At 26.6% G+C, this 15268-nt stretch overlaps 2 protein-coding genes across 7 annotated transcripts in view; one reads left to right on the top strand and one right to left on the bottom strand.

The window, feature by feature from the left end:
- The window catches only part of LOC117176104 (glucose-6-phosphate 1-dehydrogenase), a 40981-nt gene that overhangs the window by 15651 nt on the left and 10062 nt on the right, over positions 1–15268 (bottom strand). Inside the window, exon 1 of one of the 3 annotated variants that reach the window (XM_033366139.1) lies at positions 13260–13372. The exons of 1 other annotated variant lie outside the window; for it this stretch is intronic. In XM_033366139.1, coding sequence (XP_033222030.1) covers positions 13260–13281 — 22 coding nt within the window. In that variant the 5' untranslated portion in view covers positions 13282–13372. Of the gene's footprint in view, positions 1–1039; positions 1207–13259; positions 13373–15268 lie in introns of those variants that run through there. One more of the 3 variants, XM_033366140.1, reaches the window with a different exon arrangement.
- The window catches only part of LOC117176106 (coiled-coil-helix-coiled-coil-helix domain-containing protein 1), a 10518-nt gene continuing 2244 nt past the window's right edge, over positions 6995–15268 (top strand). Inside the window, exon 1 of one of the 4 annotated variants that reach the window (XM_033366145.1) lies at positions 6995–7223. The gene's annotated coding sequence lies outside the window, so the exon portion shown is untranslated. Of the gene's footprint in view, positions 7224–7364; positions 7387–13269; positions 13392–13634; positions 13762–15268 lie in introns of those variants that run through there. The other 3 variants (XM_033366146.1, XM_033366143.1, XM_033366142.1) reach the window with 3 other exon arrangements.

Raw genomic sequence — 15268 nt, 5'->3', positions numbered from 1 at the left:
GAAGTTGAAGTAAATGGATTTAAATAAATATATTATAATGCAAATTGATTTTTTGTTCCTATATATTTTTATATTTTCAAAGCTGTATGTGAACAAAAAGACTAAACTAGACCGTCACGCCGCCCCGCCATCGCTGAGTAGCAGCCGCCGATCAAAATTGCTCAATTCGCCGCCGCCGGTTAAAAGTCTGTTGGCACAACTATTTATAATTTATATTCATAATAAATATTACCATAACAAAAAATATTGTTCCAGAAATATTTAAAAAACACAACTGGCATTTCTATACGGAGAAAAGATTGAAATTTTTCGAAACATAAGATTTCTATTCTAACATATATTTTTATCCAGTAGAAGTTATATAAACCTATTTTTATTTAATTTTAACTATGTTTTATACTTAAATTCAATTATATATTTTCATTTAATTTTAGGTAAAAATAAAATTTTGGTCGCAGTAAATTCTTCTGTATAATACGAAATATAAATGTTGTATTTAAACAACTTTTATGTTCGTAAAGCGGAGACGTCATTGAAATTATTTCAAATTTTTTCTTATTCCATATGGCTCTCAGAATTTGTATTTTTTGTTACTTACAATAATTAAATAATAATTGCAACCTTATCTCTGCTTTCAGCCTTGAAACTCGAATTAACTTTTTCTACAGCGACTACTTACAACCAAAGAGCAAATACATTCTCTATTGTATACCAGCAATAAAACCTTGAAGAAAATTTTAAGCACAAAAAAATTTAAAAAAAAATTATTGTGTTAAATTTGCCCTTACCCATTCACTGTTTTGTCCTTAGAAGAATTAGTCACTCCTGTTTACAAAGTCAGAACGTATTTTCAACGGCGTTCCTAAATTTATTTTATTTTACGTTGAAACGTTAAATTTTAACTAAAAAAAACATTATCTCTCTAAATACTAAATTTATTTTCTCAAAATTAAGAGTTAGCTTAAACAAAATTTTGATAAAAAATGATAGATTATAATTCAAAATTCAGTTGAATAATATTTTTAAATTTTCTACTTACTCAACATTGCTTTGACGACCTTGTATAAAGAATATGTGATGAATAAAGATAAGAACTTTTGAACCAAAATTTTTAGGACGATTTTGTCCACTTAATATAATCAAAACGATCCTTATCTCAATCACTCTGTAAATGTAATTCTGAATCCTTTGAAAGTGCGACTTGAACTGATCCGAGTCGAATCGTATTCCGCAAAGACAGTGAAAATGCGCAAAACCACGTGTCATACAACCGCAAAATATTTTTATTTATATGCGTGCATAAAATTCGGGATTAATATGATAATAGAAAAAACTTGGAACTATAAATATTGTTTGGAAAAGCAATTTTTAACAAGCTTTTTAATGATCATCGATATAAAGATTTGAAATTAAAACTGAAAATTTTTCACGAGATTTCTTCAAATTCAGATTGTCAAAAATAAATTATCTTTACACTTACATTTCTTCATTTACATATCTTTTATATTAAAGATTGCAACTTTTATTTGAAATTTCTCAAGTTCAAATTCAACCAATTGAAAAATTTCTGAATCTTTATGATCCTGAAAAGTTTTCAATGTGAAAACCTTAAAAATAAACAATAATGTAATGAACTCTTTCCAATTGAAAATATGTAATATTAAATGCTTCAAATAAAAATTAAAAATTTTGAAGACTTTACATTCACAAATAGCATGATTTTCAATTCTGCAATTCTGAATAGTTAAAAAATGGACTTGTTAAATTTGGAATATTTTTAACGTTTACTTTTCAAATGATTAATTTCAATTTTGATTTAGAAACAATAAAAAATAATTTTAAAAAACGTTGACTTTATAAGATTAAACATATAACTTTAAGATTGAATTAATAAAAGTAAATAATTTACTCAAGATCAAGTTTTCATTTTTGGACATTTATATTTGTGAAATGTTCTAAAACGTTCTCAAATTAAATTTCTAATTTTTCATTCGAAAGCAATTTCCAATGAAAGTCAAATATATTACTATTGGGACTTTGATTTGCAAAAACTTAAATGCAAATCTTTAAATTTCAAAGGATTTAATTCATTATAATTAGATACTTCTACAAAGCTTAATTATTTGAACTTGGAAACTCAGCACATACTTGCGCCATCAAAAATTTGGTCAAATTTTAGAATTCAATGTTGTAATTGTTGCAAATGAAAATTCCAGTTTAGAAATTATAATAAATTTTGACGGTTTAAACAAATTTGTAGCATGGGAGTTTGAATAACTGGAATACCTAAACTTATAACTTTTTACAATAGTTATTGCCTGTCAATTGCCAATATTAAATCTTCAAAACTTTCTCAAAACAAAATAAAAATGAGCAAACTTTCGATTTTAACACTTTTTTAACAAGAAATAATTCGTTTACTTTAGAGTTAAATACACAAACATCAAAATTTTTAATCTTAGTTTCATTCAATTTTAATTCAGAATTTTAAATTATTAATAAAAAATAATACCAACTTAAAAAGTGTTCTGTTAGTATTCATTAAGGTCGTGAATTCGGGTACCGAAATTTCAGTATGTATACCCGGAATTTTTCGGTACAAAAGAGCTGTAAAAGGGGACATTTGTACCAAAATTTCGGTACAATTAACCAGAGTTTTTCACAGTACGTATAAATACTTCCATTTATTAATTGAAATCTCAACAAATCTATTTTAAAAAATATTATACTTATTTTCTTTGTAAAAGAAAAATAATTTTTCATAGCATGACAAACTCTGGATTTATTATAATTTTCCGAATTCATTTACGTAAATGAAAAATGTGAATATCATTTTTTATCCTTAGAAAATTAGAGATTTAAAGGCATTTAAGGATGTACAACCAATTTCAAAAGTCACCAACCTTTAAAATTATTTATAAAATTAAAAAAATAGATTTATTGTTGATTTCCGGAATCTTCTAAGTGTACTTTAGAAAAAATAATTCAGGTTAAAACTGTTTATTTAACAGTAGTTTTTTAGAGTTTTAGTTTTTGCTTTTTCCTTAGGGAAAGGTTACAATTCTTATTCAATCCTAATGATCAAGGCCTCATTTTATTCTTTGAAGGATTCTCTACAATTTTATGTGGGCGGTGTTAATTAAAATTTAAACTACGATTGTTTATGACAATAATAAATGTATGATTATTCAATTAATTTTTTTAAATATAATCAACCCAAATAGAAATTTAGAGAATCCTTAGAAGAATAAAATGAGGCCTTGATCATTAGGATTAAATAAAAGTGGTAACTTTTCCCTAAAAATAAAGTAAAAACTAAACTAAGCCTCTATCAAGATTTATAGAAATTAATAATAGATTTTTTGTAGATTTTATAAATCATTTTAAAGATAGGCAACTTTTTAGATTGATTGTACGCAGTTTACATCCTGAAATGGAATAAATATTTCTTAGGCTAGAAAAAAAAATTTTAATCTGATGATGTTTTAAAGTGATTATTACACCATTCATCAATAATCTTTAAATACTGGGATTTTTCTTTCTTATCTGTGTATCGTACATGAGGGTCAAGCTTACAACTAGGTGCGTACACGATTACACATTCATAAATAATAATCATAGATACATTATGCAACTATATGTTTATTACCCTCATCAATTAGTTTTTAAGTATCCGAATTTGGTCTTTTTCCCCCAGTGTGTAAGACATACTTTTATATCAAATTAAGCAATTTCTATCAATAAAATATCTATCAATAAAAATCAAAATAATTAAAATAATAACTCTAAATAAATAATTTTCTTTTTATTCCGAATCGTTGTAATCAGTTGCGCAGTAATAAAAAAAGTGGCAGGCCGTACTTTCCATATACTAAGTTATCAGCTTGACCCTGTGTGTCTGTCTGAATATCTGACTGTGTCTCTATTTTTTTAGTCTGTTACCACGTCGATTTTTGAAAGAATTGTAAGATTCGATTGGCCTTTACTATAGTTTTTTAGTGTTCTAAACCGAAGGTCAAGCTATGAGCCAGCCATTCTTGAAAAAAATTAAAAAATAAAAATAATAAAAAAAATTACAAAATTAAAAAAAAAAAGAAAAACGAAAATAAATATTTTAAGCCGAAATGAACAAAAAAAAAAGAAAAAAGTTGCTCTTTGAATATCCTAAAACATTATCTTAATAACTTTTTGATTTTTTTTGGAAAATCGAAAATTCAAATTTTGATCGCACAAATAGCAATGAAAAACAAAAATTCCATTTTGCGGTAAAACTATGCAAGATTTAAAACACATGAAAAACAATAGAAAATCAGCGGTAAAACACTCCAGATGACAGGTTTAGTCCTCTGGACCCCTTGTAGATAACATTGTATAGCTTTCACTTGTCATATCACGTTCAATTTTGATTCAATTTGAACCAAAAATATTTGACAGTTTAAAAAAATATTTAAAATTGCAAAAATAACAACGATTTTCCTTGACCGTGTAAAATTTCTGAAATGTCAGTTAACAGGTTTAGACCGTGGACCCTTCATTTGTGTAAATCTTTAACTATTTTTTAGTAAACTTGTCTCTTTTACTGGGAAGTTAATCTATTTGTTTATTAACTGTTTGGCTGAAAATTAATGTTTTTTTGCTGGAAAATTCGACTTTTTGTATTGAAAATTCAGCAATTTAGTTCAAAATGCTATACTACTAAGCCAATTTTTGATATTAATCTTTAATAATTTTAACCCAGACTTAATGTTTTAAATATTTAAGAATAATTTTACTTTTGGAAAAAAAATATTACTTTTCGTTCAAACATTATACAAAAATGTCAAGTTTTAATAACACCTTTTATTTTTCAATAACTTTAAAAATTGGAAGATTTTAATTCTGCTTATTTTTAAAAGTTAGTTTTCATGTAACTTTATTTTTCAACGACAAAATTCCGTGAATAACAACTTTTTGAATTCATACATTTTGAAATAAGCATAATGAAGAGGTAGTGTCAATGCTCGATAGAAAGTGAAATTTTCAACCTTTTGATGAATGGAGAATCCGGGTGTGAAGCACGTTTTCATTTTGCGTCGTCACTAGTGCGATACATAGTTCCAGCATATAAGTTCATCAATTATTAATGAGCAGTGTACATAAAAGAAAGCACGTGTGCTCACAATAGTGTAGATTCAAAAATGACGCGACCGCTTTATGTTATACAAAAAAATTATTTCAAAATATCGATTCAGTTCATAAGTTCGTGCGTATTTTTCAACGTTGAGTTGGTATTTTTTTTACATTTTTCGCAAATAAGGCATTCATATGTTGTTGAAACGATAGAAGTTAGGTGTAGACAATGATGGCAAATATATAATTCATGGTGGCCACTATTTTCAAATTTTCGTCTCCCGGCTTTCTTCCGGTTCTTCCGGTAAATATTCGCGATTTCTCTCGGTTTAGAAAAAAAATTAATTCTCTTCGCGAAACCCATAGTTTTTTCATATATGTTATCTATTGTGGAGGTCGATTAACATCCGCAAATCTTTTTCCAAAAAATCGATTGACTTTGAATCATATAATAAGTAGGATAATGACATTTTTGTACCTAATAAAGGAAAATACAGACATGCGTTTTATTACACATTAGCAGTAAATGCACGGGCGCAAATCGCGTGTTCATGTCTCTAGATTTCTATTTCCTAACAAGGAAATATGAAAAATTAAAAATCCATTATTTAACCAATTTTTCATTATAAGGTATTAAATAATTTGAAACAATAATTAATAATTTCTCATTGCAAGCGTCTGATATTTAAAAAAATATACGAACGATCTTGGACAAATAGAAAAAGAAATTGAATTGTATAATTTCTAAGTCAAGGCGCTAAAAATTAAACAATTTGAATTTAAATTGGAGAATCACGAAACTAGTATGATTTTAGATGAAAATTTCGAAAATAGGACAATGCCAAAACGTCAAAAATGGTATATTGCAAGATTCGAATGTTGAAAATTGGGTTATTTAAAATTCAGAGGAATTGAAATTGTATTCTTTATGATTAAAAGCATTAAAACTTAAATAATTAAAGATTGAAAACTTTTGAATTTGAGTCATTTTAATCTTCATTGATGCTAAGACAATTTAATATTTAAAACTACAGTTGAATTTTAAGCCAAGAATTTTCTAAACAAAAATATTATTTTTCAACTAAAAGGTTTAATTTTTAATCAAATAATTGAATTTGCTATCAAATTATTGAATTTTCAAACCAAAAAGATGAAGTTTGTATAAAAGTAGAATTTTTAATATAAAAGTTCATTTAAAGGCAAATAGTTGCATTTTTAGCTATAATTAAGAACCCTTAATGAGAAAACTTCTTCTTATTATTATTATTTATTATTTTATAAAATTTCAATCAAGAAAAGATTAAGTTTCTGCCAAGAAAGACGAATTTTCAACAAAAAAGTAGAACTTTCAACTCAAAAAGATACAATTTTACCAAATAGTTAAATTTTTAACTGAAAAATATATATTTCTAACCAAAAATGGAATAATTTATTTATAAATTAAAAAAATTTATTTTCATAACCAAACATGAAACGAATTTTGATAAAAATAGTTCAATTTTCAACCATAGAGATGAACCTTTAAATTAAACAAATTAATTTTTAACATAGTAGTTGAACTTTTGCTTGAAAAAAAGACTTTTCAACAATATAGTTGCAATTTTCAACTAAAGAAATTGAGTTTCAACCAAATAATACAATGTTTGACAAAACGGGATACACTCCGAACTAAAAACACAGGTATCATTTTTCTTCGCTTTCTTGTGTGTTTTTAGCGTGTTTAGAGAATTAAAGTAGGCCTTTATTTGGGAAGGGGGAAGGGGTTACTTAGCCGGCCTCGAAGAGAAAGTACACTTTGCCGGCGTATGCGCATGTGCATTCGTTATTTCTCCCCACGTGCACTGTTTTGCGCCGTACATCCATTTAAGCTAACCTCAAACATGAGACGTATAATTTAGTGAAAAAAAACTCGTAAACCATACCCTCATTACATAAAGTATCATCATGTGTATCGAGGAGGCAAACTCTTTGTATAGTTTCGCCTGTTTGCAATAACTCGGCTACACTTCGTTCTTGCAAACTCACACTCGACCATAAAAGGACTACTTTTCCTCCTTGGTGCATAATATACTGGCCGACGAAAAAGATTCATTTTTTTCTTATTAGCTGGAAAGGTAGGTGTGTATATAATTTGAAACTCATTGTGAACTCCATAGAACTTTTTAAAAAGATTTAAGGGATTATTTTTTGATGTAAAATAATGGAAACACGATAAAGAAGAAATGACTGAAGAACTCACTCGAAAATTAATAAGAAGATACGGTTCGTCACGCAGAAGTGAGTAGCACAAAAACTTTCAAGAACTTCCTTATCTCTCGAGTCTAACAAAACTGGAAATTGTATACAGATACGTGAGTGTTCGTTATTACACCTTATCCCTAACCACTTCTAAAAACTACTGCATATAAATACGATGCTGCATTATATGGTGAAGAAGGTAGGAGGGGATAATCGAAGTTTTTTCTGCTATGCCTGTATTCGTGAAAGAATGTTAGATGCACTAGATTGTGTTTGAATAAAAAAGATTAATACTTATCTAAACATTCATGGAAAAATGTTAAGTTTTTAAATTTAAAAACCTTCTCATTGTTTACGCTTTGGATTCCAAGTGATTGCAAACTTAACCGTTTATTGGATAATTTGTTTCTAGAGTATCCAATTTTTATCGCTTATAAAAGTATCCAAATTTGGATCTCCTTTGCCTATTTTTATTATCCATTTCGTATTCATTCCCTCCCTTTTATTTAATTATTAAAGGATAAATGTTGTCCGCTTTACAGTATACAAATCATTTTTGAGAAAGAATTTTATTCGAGATTTGAGATCATTTTTTTGGGATGACTGAAACATTCCCGACAATGTAAAATTCCGGAACAGTTTATAATATTTTCGAATTGGAAAATTAACGAATAATCAAATTTCCGACAGTTTATGATTTTCACGGATTTGAAAAGTCCCGACAGAAAATTACCGAATTAAAAGATATCCGAACTAGAAAAATACCCGATTTAAACAAAATGAAAAAATGTTTTTTTATAAATATGATTTACTTATTAAAAATATAATCAAATATTTCTATAAAAAATCTATATATTTCTAATGTTCAAGGTTTATACAAATATTGCTTGACTTTAAAATTATAATAATTAAAAATATATATTTCTTGATGAACTTTTTTTTTCAAATATTATTTTAAATCAAAAAATACTTTTAGAAACTTTCAGCATTAAATATAATTTCTTTATACAAATATTTGATTACTTTATTTTTAGTAAATTGATACAATTTATTTAGAAACTTATTCGGAAATTTTATAATTCAGGAATTTTATTACTCAACAAATTTCAAAAGGGAACGACTGAGAAATTCCGAAAAATAAAATTTCCGACACTGTAAAATTTCCGAATAATAAAATTATCGAAAAATGCCATTTTCGATAGAAAATCAATTCAATTATTACAATTAAAATTATATTAAAAAATAAAAAAAATGTTATTCATCAAAAAATGTTGAATTGTATATATTCGAAAATTTTCTAGTTCGGATGTTTTATAATTCGAAACTTTTTGTCAATAATTTTAAAATTCGTTAATATTATAAATTATTAGGAACTTTATTATTCGGCAATTTTCCAATTCAGTAATATTATAAACTGCTTGGAAATTTTATGATTCGGAAATGTTATTATTTGGGAATTTTTGTGTCGGGAATTTTATTTTTCGGGATTTTTGAATCGTTCCTTTTTTCCGTTGAAAATATTTTCTTCTATAATTCTAGAAGACTTTTTTTAAATAGAGTTTTAGAAATAATACTGATTTAGGTTTGGAGTTCTTTTCTTATACACGTCAATCATGCTAATGAACTTAATTGCTAAAGAATTATGCAAAGTGAGCTTCTTTACGAGTGTGTATTTTTTGGCCATCTCAATATTTTGCAGAGTTTCGTCAATTCTTGATTCACGTGCGCAATAAATATGTGAGAAGGCAAATTTCCCGGTTTGTATGAAAGTTAAGCAGTGTCACGATGACTAGAGGAATCCAATCCGAATAAGCCTCAATTCCTACATTTAGATTTCTTAAGAGTAAAAACTTCCAGGATTCCGAATAATACAAAAATTAAACACGCAATTACGATCCATAAAGTAAAAATAATAATAAGAAATAATTACGGTATAAAAAAATAATCTTTGGTATCAGTTTTTGTTTATTTTTGTTCTTATTTCGTGCTTAGTCTCAAAATAAGGATCTAAAGCTTCAAAATCGTTTTTTAAAAACAATAATTTTGGATTACTACAAAAATACAAAAATCACGTGCATTTAGAGATTCTAAAACGTGTATTGCGCATATCACAGGACCAGCAATTACATAATCGAGATACCTCGATGAAACAATATTTCATAATTATCTGTATCGTACGAGGCGTAATTATCAACAATTTTTTTTCTGTTCACTTATATGAGACAAAATATATTAATTTAACAAATTTTGTAGAATAATATTACAGACCGATAAATAAGAAAAGGAAAAATTAAAAACTTAATATAAAAAAGGGAAAGCTAACGTGAAATCTTTTACATTGTTTGAGATTCGGATTTAATTATCAATATCAATATTAAAAGTGCTAATCATTATTTCAGAGTTTTAAAAAAAGAATTTAAGATTTGAGAAGGGACTAGTACGATTTTTTCAGGATTGACAACTGATAAAACCAGTTCCCTTTACATGGATATGCCGTATCATTGATGTTCAAGTGATTAATTTTGCTCTTTAGATTAAAATGACTGAATTTAAAAAATCGTGATGTACAATTTGAAAATTAATTTTTTTAATGTCTTAGTTTCAAGATTCTAGTTTAAAAATGCTTTAATTTTTAAACAAATTTTGGCATTCTTTATATTTTTACGCTTCAAGTTTGAATTAATTATTTTTGAAACTTTCCAACTAGAAAGCGTATAATTTTCCAAGTTTTTAGAATAGTTAAACATTAAAACATGACAATATAACAAAAATATCTAATCACTTTTATATTGCATAAAATGGGGAGTTTTCTAATTTAAAATTTGCCAAAGTCATAGTTTAAAATTCAAATATTAAAAACGTTAGGACAGTTTCACAATTAAACATTTCAAAATTTACATTATGAAAGTCTTGATAGTCTGTTTTATATTTATTAATTATAGATTAAAATATTCTAAATTGTTTCGTATTATGTTTGTCAGTTTGCAAACTAATAATTTAAGATATAAATATTCTAAATTGTTCTGTTGAAACTTTAAACGTACAAAAATGAGCAAAGTTTAAAATTAGTCATTATAAAAGAAGTAATCATCTAAAATTGAAACCCATGTGAATAGCAGATTTAGAGAATGAATAATAATTCTCAATAATAAAAATCGAACTATCTGAAATTGATGTCAGTTGAGTAATTGTATAATTTCTTTAATTTTGAATGGTTACAATTTTAAATTTCTGGATTTTCAATTGTTCCCTTTCATAAGTTCTAATTTTGAAATTAAAATTAAAATTGTTAAATTTAAAAAATGTTATTAACAATTTGAATTTTTTAAACGATGTAAATTTACTTTAAATAATTGAAATTTTGAAGAGCTTGAATTCACACTAGTTTTAATATTACCATTATTTGTGATTAAAATTTTTTATGCGTCTAATTCAATTTTTAAGGTTTATAATTGAAATTTTTTAGTTTCTAACGGCGAAAATGGCGGCTAATTTATTTCTCGATCTTAGCCAAATTTGTCGAATCAATTTTGATATTAATTTATAATTTGTTATATAATAAAAATGGTAAATTCTAGAATTTCAGAAGCTTTAACTTTAAGACATTCAATGAAGTTTTCAATTTTAAATAGTCGAATTTTAATCGCTTCGAATTGAAAATGATGTAAATTCAAAAAATTTTCCATTTTTAATTCAATTTCAATTCAATTAAATTTTTAACGCTTTTCATTTACAAATAATACAATTTTAATTTTTTTGAATTTTTAATGAACCCGCTTTTAAAATTAAAATCTAAAATTTTTAAATTTTAATCATTTTTAAATTGTCCTATTTAAAAAAATGTAATTTGAAACCATTCAATTTCGAGATTATTCAACTCAAAATTAGATTGTTCAATTTTGAATGCTTTTAATTATAAATTATACAATTTCAACTAATTCATAATTAAATTGTCAAATTTTCATTTTTATCTGAAATTGATCAATTTTGAGAGTTTTTGATTTTATAATGATAATCTTGACACACTTTCAATTTGATATTATTTATTACATATCATTATAAAAATACATACAGAGATTTTAATAAATTAACTTCAAGTCAATGAATAATCTTTAAATATACTAATTTGTTTAAAAAACGAACAGTAGAATAATACTATCGGCGTGAAAACTATAGGCATCTGCCTTTGAAGCTTAGCAACTCAGTCAAAAAAAATGTTAGCGCAATAAAAAAAACAGTCATATAAAAGCTGAAAGTGTTCTACGTAAATGAGCTTGAAGACGTTTATGTAAAAAAAATTTTGTGCTTAGCAGACTGAAAAATGTAAAAAAAAGTAACGATTTTCGGGTACATTTAATACCAGTCAAGTTTAGAGCATTATTTCTTATACAAGGGGCGATGAGAAAAATTTGAAAAAATTCATGAATATGAGGAAAACCGTTGTGAACCAGTTGCAGTTGAGACATTTGAAAAATAATAAAAATTGTTGTTCAAAAGTACAAAAATGTGCAACTATATTATCTTCAGTCCTAATACAGATATTAAAGCGATTCAAACTGCAAACTGTAATGGATAGGCTCTGTATTTATTTTTAATCACCCGTAAGGATGTGTTAGTCTTATTTTTTCTGAAAATCGCGATATATTTAGACATTTTTTTGTTGGAAAACAAGTTACAGATAGCAGGGAGACCCGTTTTTTTTACTGCCGAACGCTGGTCCCTTTATTCGACCCGTGGCCAGGTGCCATCCAAGCATTCAGAACCAGGGGCCGAAGAATGACACCAGCGGTCGGCAGTAAAACAAAAAAAGGGCTCCCCCCTGCTTTCTCTCACTTGTTTTCCAACAAAAAAAAATGTCTAAAAATATCGCGATTTTCACAAAAAATAAGACGAACACATCCTTCCGGATGATTGAAAATAAATACAGAGCCTATCCATTACAGATTGCAGTTTGAATCGCTTTAATATCTGTATTAGAACTGAAAATAATATAGTTGCACATTTTTGTACTTTTAAACAACAATTTTTATTATTTTTTTAATTTCTCAAGTGCAACTGGTTCACGATTTTCCTCATATTCATGAATTTTTTCAAATTTTTCCCATCGCCCCTTGTATAAGAAATAATGCTCTAAACTTGACTGTTCTTAAATGTACCCGAAAATCCTTACTTTTTTTACATTTTTTAGTGTGCTAAGCACAAAATAGTAAGAAAAAATGTAATTGCAGAAAATATTGTTTAAAAAAATGTTTTTTTTTTATTTGTAAGATTTTTTAATTGAAATTTCGTCGTCAGTAATATTGTTTTGATTCTTAAAATCATAGAAAAACGTTTCTTTTAAAGACCAAATTTTTAACAAGGTCATTAGAATTTTCGTAGGTATTTCGAATAAATTTGGAAGAACTTGTTTTTATATTATGCGATTACGATATTTCTCGTTTTTGAAGTAGCAAATTAAAGTAAAATTTTTTATTGTAATTAAAAGCTGTGCGTTTTTCTTGTTATTTTTATTCTTTAAATGTTTACTTTTTTATTTAATGCTAATTTTACCTCTTAAACTATTTCCGGAATAATTAATTAATTAATTAAAAAATTAAAGGCTATACAAAGTAACCTCTGCTTTCTACTTTCAGTTCAAGTCTCAATTTATTCACGTTTACAAATTGAGACATATTTAAATTTAATTCATACAATAATTGGAGGTCAAATATAAAAATCTACAAAATAGTACAAATTTAAAAGAGTCATTGTTGGAAATGTTCTAATCTAAAAAAAATAGAAAGCAATGCTCAGATTTGAAAGCGACCTATTTAGTGGATTATTAGAAGTATAAAAACTGCATGTTGAATCTATTGAGTATGTAACAAACATACGATGAAAAATATTAATAAAAGAACGCAAAGTGAACTTACTTCGCCCATTTGGAGAAGCCATCGTTGGTTCTCGGATGTAAAAATAATTCTTTACGAACTAATTTCGACGCACAAGCACACAAAACGTGAACTGCAGACTGATTATTGGATTAAATCTTCCTTCTTTCAAAGGTATAGTGCACTTTCCTTTTCTTCAAGGCTGCATCTCAGGAACCGCTTGTCATCGTTATCCTCGACAATCTTCGAAGAAGGTCATAGAGACTGTCCTGAGTCCTTCACTGAAAACTTGAACTCGTTATGCATACGCATTACTGGCTGCCTTTATCTTTTATTTCATAACTATCTCATATCAGGCACATATAATTTTTTAATTTTTTCCCCTCCAGCCATTCTAACCGTCTCTCTCGAATTCTGAATAGCTGGATCGCCTGTCTCTTTTCCACTCGTTCACTTCATGCTTATTAATTTTCGATCAGCTGTTCGTTCAACCACATAACCTCACTTTTTGTATGTTCATCACGTTCACCACATTTCAACGAAAGTAAGTTACAACGATTTCAACAAAAGCTTGTCAATAGAAGAATGTATGGTTCTTTCTTTTTATTGAATGCTGTTCAGTTTATAATTTTACTGAATTAGTAATATTGAGTAAAATATGAGTAAAATTGAATGAATAATAGTGTTTTTCGAATTATGCTAGATTATCTAGACATTTTATCACATTTTTTAATAAGATTAAAGAAAGCGTCATATAAGCACTACGTTCATTTAAATTTTAAGAAGTACTTTCTATTAATCTATTATCATAGTTGCTTTTCGTGTTTTGTTTCATCCTAACCTCAAAATGTTTCTAAAGTCGGCTCTGTCGGTCTCTTCGATTTTATGAAATATTCACTAATGTTTCATGATATGATGATAGGAAGTATCTAAACGTACCGATAAGATTGCCCGCTATTTATATCTAAATTTCTGTATAAATAGTCCCTTTTCCAGCTCTATTTGTACTGAAAAAACCCGGCTATTTGTACCCAAATTTCGGTACCCGTAACCACGCTCAAAATAATATCAATAATAATGTTCATTCAAATAATTTAAAATTACTTTCATGAAATTATAATATATTGTCTATAACTCATGCCCTTTACAAATAATAATTTGTAAAACTATACGTAGTGAACCCAATGATTTCTGAATTTCATTGAACTTTTTTTAGTTCACCCTGAATAATTTGAAATTTTATTAAATTAACCTTAAAGATTTTGTAATTCAGCTTTAATTGGTATGCATTTTCATAGATTCTTATTCACTCCCATTTCTCTGAATTCAGTGAATTTTTGTGGGTTTTAAGCATGTTGCTCTATTCCCTTGAATTTTTATAAATTCACTCCAATTTTACTGAAATTAATAGAATATTTTCGATTACTTTTGGTTTCAATTAAGTTGAATTCAGTTCTGCTTGATCCTGAATTCCTATAAATTGATCCGCAATTCTATTAAATTCTTTGGAATGTTTAACTTTATTCAATGTTTAATCATAAAATTGAAATTCAAAATTTCTAAACTTTTTATCCGCTTTTTATAGCGTTAATTGAGATGATTTTCAAATACTGAATTCGTTATTTTTATGATTCCGAAAATTGGACGCCTATAGTTGTTTCTAGGCTTCAAATTTGCACAATACCGAATTTTAAAGTTTTCTCATCATTTTTAACAGTTCACTCTAATGGTTTCGAGTTATAAAGCGTTGTATTTTCATTTTTCCAAAAACATTAATTCATTAAACTTATACAATTATTACTAAATTACAAAGCAGAAACCATTCAAGTTGAATACGTTTTGAGGCTCTCAAAAAACACTTATAAATTCACAAATAAATTTGTATAAGCTTGAACGATTCAAATTTAAATTACTGATTAATTCATGCATTTTAAAAAGAGGCTTTAATTTTTAAATTCTATATTTTATAAAATTTTATTAAAGTTATTTGTTTTTAATTAAAAATGGGTTTTAAGTATTAAGGTGTTCAATTGAAATTTTGTTCATTTGTG

The sequence above is a fragment of the Belonocnema kinseyi genome, chromosome 7, assembly GCF_010883055.1.
Source record: "Belonocnema kinseyi isolate 2016_QV_RU_SX_M_011 chromosome 7, B_treatae_v1, whole genome shotgun sequence".
NCBI lineage: Eukaryota > Metazoa > Arthropoda > Insecta > Hymenoptera > Cynipidae > Belonocnema > Belonocnema kinseyi.
The sequence above is the reverse complement of the archived record's forward strand: the minus strand, read 5'-3'. Positions and strand labels throughout refer to the sequence as shown.